At 46.3% G+C, this 13509-nt stretch overlaps 1 protein-coding gene across 1 annotated transcript in view; it reads left to right on the plus strand.

Moving 5' to 3' along the window:
• Positions 1-224: 224 nt before the first annotated feature.
• The window catches only part of PLB1 (phospholipase B1), a 127351-nt gene continuing 114066 nt past the window's right edge, over positions 225-13509 (plus strand). The window contains exons 1-3 of the mRNA XM_077282094.1: positions 225-356; positions 2978-3015; positions 6205-6265. Of these exons, the coding sequence (XP_077138209.1) occupies positions 293-356; positions 2978-3015; positions 6205-6265 (163 nt within the window). The 5' untranslated portion in view covers positions 225-292. The remainder of the gene's footprint in view (positions 357-2977; positions 3016-6204; positions 6266-13509) is intronic.

The following is a 13509-nucleotide window of genomic DNA, read 5'->3' on the forward strand; positions in this document are numbered from 1 at the left end:
TCCTCGCCATACATTCTTCTAAGATACAGTGACAGTCATTCCTGGGGGCCTCATCATGTCAGATAATATTTTACAATTGTGGCATTGAGATGTTTGTGCTCATTATGACTTTTTTATTGTCCATTAGTCGGGCTCCAGCTCTCAAAGGTGAAGATGATAACGCAATTTATGGTTGCTTGGTTATCAGTCACACGCTAGGGGTATAAAAGCAGCCGGCGATGTAGGAAGCGTGCTTCTCCGTTATAGAAATATACACAGGTCGAGCCGGAGAAGCCTCAGAGAAGGAGCCGCCATGGGGGTCCACCTTGGGGGAGCCTTTTGCCTCTTTGTCGCAGTTTTGTTGATTCCTGCAGACGGTAAGTAATGGGAGATCGATAACATGGATTTTAGCTTGGATTTTCTGTTTTCTTAGATATTTGTTAATAATTGATATTTATGATTCACTGTAACATTTTCAAGGAATCGAATGGGGGCAGCGATTTCACTTTGACTTCCAATGACACCATGGCCTTCAATTATCGAAATGCTTATTCTGACCTGTCTGTACCCAGCTATTGTGTATGGGGGCGCCCCGACTTTCTCCTTGATATCAGATATCAGATATATCTCCTTGATATCAGAAGTAGGAAATAAGGAGGATTGGGCTGATTAATTTCAACATGCCCAATCTTTTTACTCTGAGATAAGCTGACAATTGTGTCTGCAAGAAGCTTACTTCACTCTTCCTATTGAAAACACATGCATGCTCCAATTAGCTAAGCATGCTTGTTTATGGGGGGAGGGGTGGACGGAGACTCCGATGCAGAAGCGATTACAGCCCATGCCCATGGGAAGGAATAGGGGATCTGTAACAATTGTGTATTTCAATGGGCAACATGCAAACCTTCACTTAATATTGGGGGATACCATGTGCCCATTCCCCCAGTATTAGCCAGGAGGGCCTGACGCTATGCAAAGACTTTACAGGAAAAGCCCTTTATGTCTGAGAAATCTTCTACCATCTACATATATACTGTATATATATATATATGTATGTATATATATATATATATATATATATATATATATATATATATATAATCGATCACTGAATTCCAGAGGCAGAAACTTCCCCTATTCCGGACAGATCCCGTGTTACTTGTCACTTCTGGCAGATCTAATCTGTGGGGTTGTACAGTGTCGGTGACATGTATGTAGCACAGTGACACGTATGACGATCCCATATGAGCAAGCAGGTCTGAGAAATGTAAATCCATCGACACCTTTGTATCTTTTATCTGTTGCTGCCTTCCAGAAGAATTAACGTTTTAATTTATACGCAAATAAGGTGTTAAGTGCTCTGGTCATAAAAGCACTTTAAGTAGCCGCAGCATCCCCAGGTTGTTTCCTCGCCCAGCCTCTTTTTCTGGATTAATAGCTCACTGACTGTGTGACAAGGAATGGAAATAAAACAACGAAATATCAAACAAGCTAAAGAGGTTGGTGCTGGATGGAGGCAGAGGTGGAGGAAGTGCTCTGTCAGGCCCAGAGCACTTAGCACTTCATTTTCATATGAATTCAAACTCTAAATACTTGGGAATGCAGCAACAGATAGAAGACATAAAGGTGTCCATAGATTTGCATTTCAAAGACTTGCAAGGTTGATATTACTGACAGCTTCCCTTTAAGGAGGACTTTCCACCAGGTCAGAGGTGGGAGGCTTTCCTCTTATTTTATTTCTGCGGCTCCCCATGAGTATGACAATTTTTTTTTGTTATTTTTTTAAATTCACCATACGGTTCCACAGATCGGGACATTTTTATTTTGTGCTAACTTTTATGACCTTCACTAAGGGGGGTAATTACGCAGAGCAAACTGAAAGTTAAATTTATGGTGGACCTTTGCCAACCCTGTCCGGCATCACTAATGATATCGAGGCATTGCCTTCAGTTAATGGGTCTTTACAGCCACAAGAAAACAAAAAAAGACAATGATGACCGGGATCCATCAGAGCTAAATTAACCCCGGCAAGAACATGAAAATGGGAGTGATCGGTCAAACAACCAATCAGATCAATCCACAGCGCAGATTGAAAAATACAAGGAGCAATGTGATTGGTTGTTATGCTCAATCGTTCCATTTCTCCCATAAATGCCTGAGATGGGGGTTCCCCTTTAAACTTCCTACATTTTAATATGGGGGTTTCTCCTAAGCTCTTTCAATATCTTTTAAAGGGATATTCTGTATTTTGCAAATTAAAGTTATTCTTAGTCTAAATTCAGGTGTAGATTGTTGTTATGGATCAATTCCTCACACTTTTCAGGATCTCTGCTTGCTGTCAGTCACTAGATCCCACGTCCTGGTTATGGGATGTAGTCACAGGACAGTAGTCAGAGACGCGACCATCACGTGAACGGAGCACAGAATTATCCACTGGTGGAGTCAACAATGAAGGGTCTCGGACAGTGACAGCAAGCAGAGATCTTAGACATTGTGGGGAGGAGATACAGGAATGGCAGACATGGGAAATGATGGAACATGAGGTGATCGCCCGGGTCCTGGTGGTGCAGCCAGGGGGGTAGGTGGCATCAGTGAGGACATCACCGGCCGCGTCTACGTCTGTCATCCTCTGACATCGGCAGACATCGCTCCTGTGACGGGAGAGGAGACATGAGGGCCGAGGTCGGAGGCGGCCGCTCACACCACATGGTGTCATTTGCCACTAAGTCTCATCGCTAAAGTCTATGCTGCCGCCAGGCCCGAGGGCGCTGACAGGGGAAACCGCCCGGGCGACACATGCGGCAGCCTCAGCACCGCAAACATGGCTGACAGTGGTGGCAAGAAAGCTACAGCCAAAAACTAAAGACAGGAGTGAAGGTCAGCCATATCCAGTGATTGTACAGGGAGTATATACTGTGTATACAGCCGGTGTCACCGGGAGGGAAAGGCCGAGGGACCCCATTCACCAAGATAATTCTTCAACTTTTATTGTTTTCAGGAATCACAGAGAACGTTCCAGAAGTAACGAGAACTCCGGTAAGAAAGATGGAAACTACATTGGACAGTGTGCTGTGTATCTAATCCTACCATATGTGATACTGTCTGCTGAGCTGTGTATCTAATCCTATCCTGTGTGATACTGTCTGCTGAGTTGTGTATCTAATCCTCTCCTGTGTGATACTGTCTGCTGAGCTGTGTATCTAATTCTATCCTGTGTGATACTGTCTGCTGAGCCGTGAATCTAATCCTCTCCTGTGTGATACTGTCTGCTGAGCCGTGTATCTAATCCTCTCCTGTGTGATACTGTCTGCTGAGCCGTGAATCTAATCCTCTCCTGTGTGATACTGTCTGCTGAGCCGTGTATCTAATCCTCTCCTGTGTGATACTGACTGCTGAGCTGTGTATCTAATTCTATCCTGTGTGATAATGTCTGCTGAGCTGTGTATCTAATTCTATCCTGTGTGATACTGTCTGCTGAGCTGTGTATCTAATCCTATCCTGTGTGATGCTGACTGCTGAGCTGTGTATCTAATCCTACCATATGTGATACTGTCTGCTGAGCTGTGTATCTAATCCTATCCTGTGTGATACTGTCTGCTGAGTTGTGTATCTAATCCTCTCCTGTGTGATACTGTCTGCTGAGCTGTGTATCTAATTCTATCCTGTGTGATACTGTCTGCTGAGCCGTGAATCTAATCCTCTCCTGTGTGATACTGTCTGCTGAGCCGTGTATCTAATCCTCTCCTGTGTGATACTGACTGCTGAGCTGTGTATCTAATTCTATCCTGTGTGATACTGTCTGCTGAGCTGTGTATCTAATCCTATCCTGTGTGATGCTGACTGCTGAGCCGTGAATCTAATCCTCTCCTGTGTGATACTGACTGCTGAGCTGTGTATCTAATTCTATCCTGTGTGATAATGTCTGCTGAGCTGTGTATCTAATTCTATCCTGTGTGATACTGTCTGCTGAACCGTGTATCTAATCCTCTCCTGTATGATACTGACTGCTGAGCCGTGTATCTAATCCTCTCCTGTGTGATACTGTCTGCTGAGCTGTGTATCTAATCCTCTCCTGTGTGATACTGACTGCTGAGCCATGTATCTAATCCTCTCCTGTGTGATACTGCCTGCTGAGCTGTGTATCTAATCCTCTCCTGTGTGATACTGTCTGCTGAACCGTGTATCTAATCCTCTCCTGTGTGATACTGACTGCTGAGCTGTGTATCTAATCCTATCCTGTGTGATACTGACTGCTGAGCCATGTATCTAATCCTCTCCTGTGTGATACTGACTGCTGAGCCGTGTATCTAATCCTCTCCTGTGTGATACTGTCTGCTGAACCGTGTATCTAATCCTCTCCTGTGTGATACTGACTGCTGAGCCGTGTATCTAATCCTCTCCTGTGTGATACTGTCTGCTGAACCGTGTATCTAATCCTACCATATGTGATACTGACTGCTGAGCCGTGTATTTAATCCTCTCCTGTGTGATACTGTCTGCTGAGCTGTGTATCTAATCCTCTCCTGTGTGATAATGACTGCTGAGCCGTGTATCTAATCCTCTCCTGTGTGATACTGTCTGCTGAGCCGTGTATCTAATCCTATCCTGTGTGATACTGACTGCTGAGCTGTGTATCTAATCCTCTCCTGTGTGATACTGACTGCTGAGCTGTGTATCTAATCCTCTCCTGTGTGATACTGACTGCTGAGCTGTGTATCTAATCCTATCCTGTGTGATACTGACAGCTGAGCTGTGTATCTAATTCTCTCCTGTGTGATACTGACTGCTGAGCCGTGTATCTAATCCTCTCTTGTGTGATACTGTCTGCTGAGCCGTGTATCTAATCCTATCCTGTGTGATACTGTCTGCTGAGCTGTGTATCTAATCCTATCCTGTGTGATACTGACTGCTGAGCCATGTATCTAATCCACTCCTGTGTGATACTGACTGCTGAGCTGTGTATCTAATCCTCTCTTGTGTTGTGTGATACTGTCTGCTGAGCCGTGTATCTAATCCTCTCCTGTGTGATACTGTCTGCTGAGCTGTGTATCTAATCCTCTCCTGTGTGATACTGTCTGCTGAGCTGTGTATCTAATCCTCTCCTGTGTGATACTGTCTGCTGAGCTGTGTATCTAATCCTATCCTGTGTGATACTGACTGCTGAGCCATGTATCTAATCCTTTCCTGATACTGTCTGCTGAGCTGTGTATCTAATCCTCTCCTGTGTGATACTGACTGCTGAGCTGTGTATCTAATCCTCTCTTGTGTTGTGTGATACTGTCTGCTGAGCTGTGTATCTAATCCTATCCTGTGTGATACTGTCTGCTGAGCTGTGTATCTAATCCTATCCTGTGTGATACTGACTGCTGAGCCATGTATCTAATCCTCTCCTGTGTGATACTGTCTGCTGAGCCATGTATCTAATCCTCTCCTGTGTGATACTGTCTGCTGAGCTGTGTATCTAATCCTATCCTGTGTGATACTGACTGCTGAGCCATGTATCTAATCCTCTCCTGTGTGATACTGTCTGCTGAGCCGTGTATCTAATCCTATCCTGTGTGATACTGTCTGCTGAGCTGTGTATCTAATCCTCTCCTGTGTGATACTGTCTGCTGAGCTGTGTATCTAATCCTATCCTGTGTGATACTGACTGCTGAGCTGTGTATCTAATCCTATCCTGTGTGATACTGACTGCTGAGTTGTGTATCTAATCCTATCCTGTGTGATACCGTCTCAGAGCTCTCTGGCACGTTGATATAAGCCGTCACTAGTTTTCTGCTGTCCTATCGGAGACTCAGCACGGGGGGTCACTTACTTATTTTCTTGCAGTAGCTTTGTGAAGTGTCTGTTCATTCTCCGCTGCAGGAGCCGCGGTTGGAGTCCTCTCATTATAGCGCACGCTCTGTGGAGTCCTGGATATTCATGAGCTGCATGGTAACTCCACCCTCTCGCCCCTGATTGGTAGCTTTCTCCCTGTTATTGAGGGTGGGCGGGGTTAGCCGGTAGCTCATGAATATGGAGGACTCGGCACATAATGGGGAGGACTCCGCCACTGCTCCTGCTGCAGCTATAACTAGTGACCCCGGGCTAGAATCGTCCGATCCGGCAGCACTAACCTGCTGACAGATCCCCCTTCCTGTAGTTATAGATTTCTGCGGGGAGGCTGCGGGGCTGACATGTGCTGATATTGCTTCAGGGTCATTAAACTCCTGTTATCCTCCACAGAGATACCTGTTACCGTGTAATATTAATACAAACAGGAAATCTGCCCCGGACACTGGATCAGGTGAGCGCAGCTCCGAAGCCGAAAGCTGAGTATAATAAGAGGCGGAAATCTTCATCTCAGATAACGAGAAAAGTTCATTTACACTTCTCATATATCACACATCATACGTTATCACGGGCTGGGACCACAACCAGCGTCTAGGGACAACTCAATAAAGAGGTTTTCCAACAAAAAACATATGTCCCTTAGCTACAGGATAGAAGAGAAATGTGTGAACGCCCGAGGTCCGTCTGCTGGGACCACCACCGATCACTAGGATCCCATATGACTTGTGTGAATGGAGTGGTGTGGAAACATGGAGGGCATGTGCTGCCACTGGTCTATGAGGAGTGGTAATGAGCATGTGCGGCCACTGCTCTATAAGGAGTGGTAATGAGCATGTGCGGCCACTGGTCTATGAGGAGTGGTAATGAGCATGTGCGGCCACTGGTCTATGAGGAGTGGTAATGAGCATGTGCGGCCACTGGTCTATGAGGAGTGGTAATGAGCATGTGCGGTGTTATGGTTTCCAATGGCAAGGAAACATCAGAAGCATAGAATAAACGGACAAGCTCTCGGGTGATGGAAACTAGAGCTGACCGCGATGCTAAACCTACACACCACACTAGAAGTAGCCAGGGGGCATTCCTGCGTTGTCTCTAGATGCCGCGCGCCAGCCGGAGAACTAACTACCCCTGGTAGAAGAAAACACAGTCCTGGCTTGCCTCCAGAGAATGTCCCCACAGGAGATAGCAGCCCCCCACATATAATAACGGTGAGAGCAGATGAAAAGACACACGTAGTATGAAAGCAGATTTAGCACAGAGAGGCCCGCTAACTAAATAGCAGAAAGATACAACAGAGGACTTCGCGGTCAGCTGCAAAACCCTTCAAAACACCATCCTGAAATTACCTTAACTCATGTGACAACTCATGCCACTGGAGTGGTAATTTCAGCCCAACAAGAGCTTCCAGCTGCAGAGATTCACATAAGTGCAAACTGGACAAAACATACAAAAATAGACTTAAGGACTAAAGTGTCCAACTTAGCTGAGCAGAAAACTGGGAGCAGGAACATGCAACAGAATCACTCTGGATACATTGATGGCCAGCATTAGAATGACTGAGGGGCAAGGTTAAATAGGATACTCCCACATCCTGATAGGAACAGGTGAACTGAGAAGGCAAAGCTTGCAGGACACCAGTACCACAAGAGACCACCGGGGGAGCCCACGAACCGAATCACAACAGTACCCCCCCCTTAAGGAGGGGGCACCGAACCCTCACAAGAACCACCAGGGCGATCTGGATGAGACCTATGAAAGGCACGGACCAAATCAGAAGCATGAACATCAGAAGCTGTAACCCAAGAATTATCCTCTTGACCGTAGCCCTTCCATTTCACCAGATATTGAAGTCTCCGTCTGGAAACACGGGAGTCCAAGATTTTCTCCACCACGTACTCCAATTCACCCTCAACCAGCACAGGAGCAGGAGGCTCAACAGAAGGCACAAGTGGTACCTCATACCTCCGCAATAATGACCGATGGAAGACATTATGGATAGCAAAGGCTGCTGGGAGGTCCAAACGAAAAGACACAGGGTTAAGAATTTCCAAAATCTTATAAGGACCGATGAACCGAGGCTTAAACTTAGGAGAAGAGACCCTCATAGGGACAAAACGGGAGGACAACCACACCAAGTCCCCAACACGAAGACGAGGACCAACACGACGATGGCGATTAGCAAAACGCTGAGTCTTCTCCCGGGACAACTCCAAATTGTCCACCACCTGCCCCCAAATACGATGCAACCTATCCACCATGGTATCCACTCCAGGACAATCCGAAGACTCCACCTGACCAGATGAAAAACGAGGATGGAACCCTGAATTGCAAAAGAAAGGGGAGACCAAAGTGGCAGAACTGGCCCGATTATTAAGGGCAAACTCAGCCAACGGCAAAAAGGAGACCCAGTCATCCTGATCAGCAGACACGAAACACCTCAAATAAGTCTCCAAGGTCTGATTAGTACGTTCCGTCTGGCCATTTGTCTGGGGATGAAATGCAGACGAAAAAGACAAATCAATGCCCATCCTGGCACAAAACGCCCGCCAAAATCTGGACACAAACTGGGATCCCCTGTCGGAAACGATATTCTCCGGAATACCATGCAGCCGTACCACATTCTGAAAAAACAGGGGCACCAACTCAGATGAGGAAGGCAGCTTGGGCAAGGGCACCAAATGAACCATCTTAGAAAAGCGGTCACACACCACCCAAATGACGGACATCTTCTGAGAAACAGGGAGATCAGAAATAAAATCCATAGAGATGTGTGTCCAAGGCCTCTTAGGAACAGGCAAGGGCAACAACAACCCACTAGCCCGAGAACAACAAGGCTTGGCCCGAGCACAAACATCGCAAGACTGCACAAAAGTACGCACGTCCCGAGACAGGGAAGGCCACCAGAAGGACCTAGCCACCAAATCTCTGGTACCAAAAATTCCCGGATGACCTGCCAACGCAGAAGAATGAACCTCCGAGATGACTCTATTGGTCCACTCATCCGGCACAAACAATCTACCAGGCGGACAACGATCAGGCCGATCCACCTGAAACTCTTGTAAAGCACGTCGCAGGTCTGGGAAGACAGCAGACAATATCACCCCATCCTTAAGTATACCCGTAGGTTTAGAATCACCAGGGGAATCAGGTTCAAAACTCCTAGAAAGGGCATCCGCCTTCACATTCTTAGTACCTGGCAGATACGAAACCACAAAATTAAACCGGGAGAAAAACAACGACCAGCGCGCCTGTCTAGGATTCAGACGTCTGGCCGACTCAAGATAAATCAAATTTTTGTGATCAGTCAAGACCACCACCTGATGTTTAGCACCCTCAAGCCAATGACGCCACTCCTCGAATGCCCACTTCATCGCCAAAAGCTCCCGATTACCGACGTCATAATTTTGCTCGGCGGGCGAAAATTTTCGAGAAAAGAACGCACAAGGTCTCATCACTGAACAATCTGAACTTTTCTGCGACAAAACCGCCCCCGCTCCGATCTCGGAAGCATCAACTTCCACCTGAAAAGGAAGAGAAACATCAGGCTGGCACAACACCGGAGCAGAAGAAAAACGGCGCTTAAGCTCCCGAAAGGCCTCCACAGCAGCAGGAGACCAATCTGCAACATCAGCACCCTTTTTAGTCAAATCAGTCAAAGGCCTGACAACGCTAGAAAAACCAGTTATGAATCGACGATAAAAGTTAGCAAAGCCCAAAAATTTCTGAAGGCCCTTAAGAGAAGTCGGTTGCGTCCAGTCACAAATAGCCCGAACCTTCACAGGATCCATCTCAATAGAAGAGGGGGAAAAAATGTACCCCAAAAAAGAAATATTCTGAACCCCAAAAACACACTTTGAACCTTTAACAGACAGAGAATTGGTCCGCAAAACCTGAAAAACCCTCCTAACTTGTTGAACATGAGATTCCCAGTCATCCGAAAAAATCAAGATATCGTCCAAATACACAATCATAAATTTATCCAGATATTCACGGAAAATATTGTGCATAAAAGACTGAAAGACCGAAGGGGCATTTGACAGACCAAAAGGCATCACCAAATACTCAAAATGGCCCTCGGGCGTGTTAAATGCGGTTTTCCACTCATCCCCCTGCTTAATTCGCACCAAATTATACGCACCGCGAAGATCAATCTTAGAGAACCACTTCGCCCCCTCAATGCGAGCAAATAAATCTGTCAGCAATGGCAAAGGATACTGATACTTGACTGTGATCTTATTCAAGAGTCTATAATCAATACAAGGTCTCAAAGAACCATCGCTTTTAGCTACGAAAAAGAACCCCGCTCCAAGAGGAGACGAAGAAGGACGAATATGTCCCTTTTCCAAGGACTCCCTAATATACTCTCGCATGGCAGCATGTTCAGGTACAGACAGATTGAATAAACGACCCTTAGGAAATTTACTGCCAGGGATCAAATCTATGGCGCAATCGCAATCTCTGTGAGGAGGAAGAGAATTAAGAGTAGATTCCTCAAAAACCTCACGATAATCAGACAAAAACTCAGGAATTTCAGAGGGAATAGATGAAGCAATGGAGACCAAAGATGTGTCCCCATGATTTCCCTGACATCCCCAGCTTAGAACAGACATTGTTTTCCAGTCAAGGACTGGGTTATGAGTTTGCAACCATGGCAATCCCAGCACCAACACATCATGTAGATTATACAGTACAAGGAAGCGAATCACCTCTTGATGGTCTGGAGTCATACGCATAGTCACTTGTGTCCAGTATTGTGGTTTATTACTAGCCAGTGGTGTAGAATCAATACCCTTTAAAGGTATAGGAACTTCCAGAGGCTCTAGATCAAACCCACAGCGCCTGGCAAAGGACCAATCCATAAGACTCAAAGCGGCGCCAGAATCCACATACGCATCCGCAACAATAGAAGATAACGAACAAATTAGAGTTACAGACAAAATAAACTTGGACTGCAAAGTGCCAATAGCAGAGGATTTATCAACTTTCTTTGTTCGTTTAGAGCATGCTGATATAACATGAGTAGAATTTCCACAATAGAAGCACAAATGATTTTTGCGCCTATAAATCTGTCGTTCGCTTCTGGACAGAAAGCTATCACATTGCATACTCTGTGGTGCCTCTTCAGAAGACACCGCCAACTGGTGCACAGGTTTGCGTTCCCGTAAACGCCGATCAATCTGAATTGCCATTGTCATGGACTCATTCAGACCAGTAGGCGCAGGAAACCCCACCATGACGTCTTTTACAGCATCAGAGAGGCCTTCTCTGAAAATTGCCGCCAGAGCGCACTCATTCCACTGAGTAAGCACAGACCATTTTCGAAATTTTTGGCAATATATTTCGGCTTCATCTTGCCCCTGAGAGAGGGCTATTAGGGCTTTTTCAGCCTGAATCTCCAAATTTGGTTCCTCATAAAGCAACCCCAAAGCCAGAAAAAACGCATCCACATTGAGCAACGCAGGATCCCCTGGTGCCAATGAAAATGCCCAATTTTGGGGGTCACCCCGCAGTAAAGAAATAACAATTTTTACTTGCTGGGCAGGATCTCCAGCAGAATGAGATCTCAGCGAAAGAAACAATTTACAATTGTATTTAAAATTTAGAAAACAAGATCGATCTCCAGAAAAAAACTCCGGTATAGGAATTTTAGGTTCAGACCGAGGAGCATGTAACAAAAAATCTTGTATATTCTGAACTTTAGAGGCAAGATTATTCAAATTGGTAGCCAGACTCTGGGGATCCATATTTCAACAGATAAAGTCTGAGCCATTCAGGGGTTAAGAGGAGAGGAAAACAGGAGACTGCAATTAGAGCTGGAGTGCAACTTCAGAGGAAGGAAAAAAAAAAAAAAAGGTTTCATACAGTTCCTTTTCTCTCCTGCTTCAGCCTATAGATTAAACATTTGGGCTGGCCATACTGTTATGGTTTCCAATGGCAAGGAAACATCAGAAGCATAGAATAAACGGACAAGCTCTCGGGTGATGGAAACTAGAGCTGACCGCGATGCTAAACCTACACACCACACTAGAAGTAGCCAGGGGGCATTCCTGCGTTGTCTCTAGATGCCGCGCGCCAGCCGGAGAACTAACTACCCCTGGTAGAAGAAAACACAGTCCTGGCTTGCCTCCAGAGAATGTCCCCACAGGAGATAGCAGCCCCCCACATATAATAACGGTGAGAGCAGATGAAAAGACACACGTAGTATGAAAGCAGATTTAGCACAGAGAGGCCCGCTAACTAAATAGCAGAAAGATACAACAGAGGACTTCGCGGTCAGCTGCAAAACCCTTCAAAACACCATCCTGAAATTACCTTAACTCATGTGACAACTCATGCCACTGGAGTGGTAATTTCAGCCCAACAAGAGCTTCCAGCTGCAGAGATTCACATAAGTGCAAACTGGACAAAACATACAAAAATAGGCTTAAGGACTAAAGTGTCCAACTTAGCTGAGCAGAAAACTGGGAGCAGGAACATGCAACAGAATCACTCTGGATACATTGATGGCCAGCATTAGAATGACTGAGGAGCAAGGTTAAATAGGATACTCCCACATCCTGATAGGAACAGGTGAACTGAAGGCAAAGCTTACAGGACACCAGTACCACAAGAGACCACCGGGGGAGCCCACGAACCGAATCACAACAGTGCGGCCACTGGTCTATGAGGAGTGGTAATGAGCATGTGCGGCCACTGGTCTATGAGGAGTGGTAATGAGCATGTGCGGCCACTGGTCTATGAGGAGTGTTAATGAGCATGTGCGGCCACTGGTCTATGAGGAGTGGTAATGAGCATGTGCGGCCACTGGTCTATGAGGAGTGGTAATGAGCATGTGCGGCCACTGGTCTATGAGGAGTGGTAATGAGCATGTGCGGCCACTGGTCTATGAGGAGTGGTAATGAGCATGTGCGGACACTGGTCTATGAGGAGTGGTAAAGAGCATGTGCGGCCACTGCTCTATAAGGAGTGGTAATGAGCATGTGCGACCACTGGTCTATGAGGAGTGGTAATGAGCATGTGCGGACACTGGTCTATGAGGAGTGGTAAAGAGCATGTGCGGCCACTGCTCTATAAGGAGTGGTAATGAGCATGTGCAGCCACTGGTCTATGAGGAGTGGTAATGAGCATGTGCGGCCACTGGTCTATGAGGAGTGGTAATGAGCATGTGCGGCCACTGCTCTATGAGGAGTGGTAATGAGCATGTGCGGCCACTGGTCTATAAGGAGTGGTAATGAGCATGTGCGGCCACTGGTCTATGAGGAGTGGTAATGAGCATGTGCGGCCACTGGTCTATGAGGAGTGGTAATGAGCATGTGCGGCCACTGGTCTATGAGGAGTGGTAATGAGCATGTGCGGCCACTGGTCTATAAGGAGAGGTAATGAGCATGTGCGGCCACTGCTCTATAAGGAGTGGTAATGAGCATGTGCGGCCACTGGTCTATGAGGAGTGGTAATGAGCATGTGCGGACACTGCTGTATTAGGAATAATAATGAGCATGTGCAGTCACTGCTCTGTTAGGGTATGTGTCCACGTTCAGGTTTGCTTCAGGATTTGGTCAGGATTTTATGCAGGTAAAATCCTGATCAAATCTGCACCTGAGGTCACTGGCAGGTCACCTGCGTTGCCCTTGAGTTTTTTCTGCAATGTAAGGACATGCTGCGTTCTTAAAAGACGCGCCGCATGTGAGTTTTCTCGGG

The sequence above is a fragment of the Ranitomeya variabilis genome, chromosome 2 (genome assembly GCF_051348905.1).
Source record: "Ranitomeya variabilis isolate aRanVar5 chromosome 2, aRanVar5.hap1, whole genome shotgun sequence".
Lineage (NCBI taxonomy): Eukaryota > Metazoa > Chordata > Amphibia > Anura > Dendrobatidae > Ranitomeya > Ranitomeya variabilis.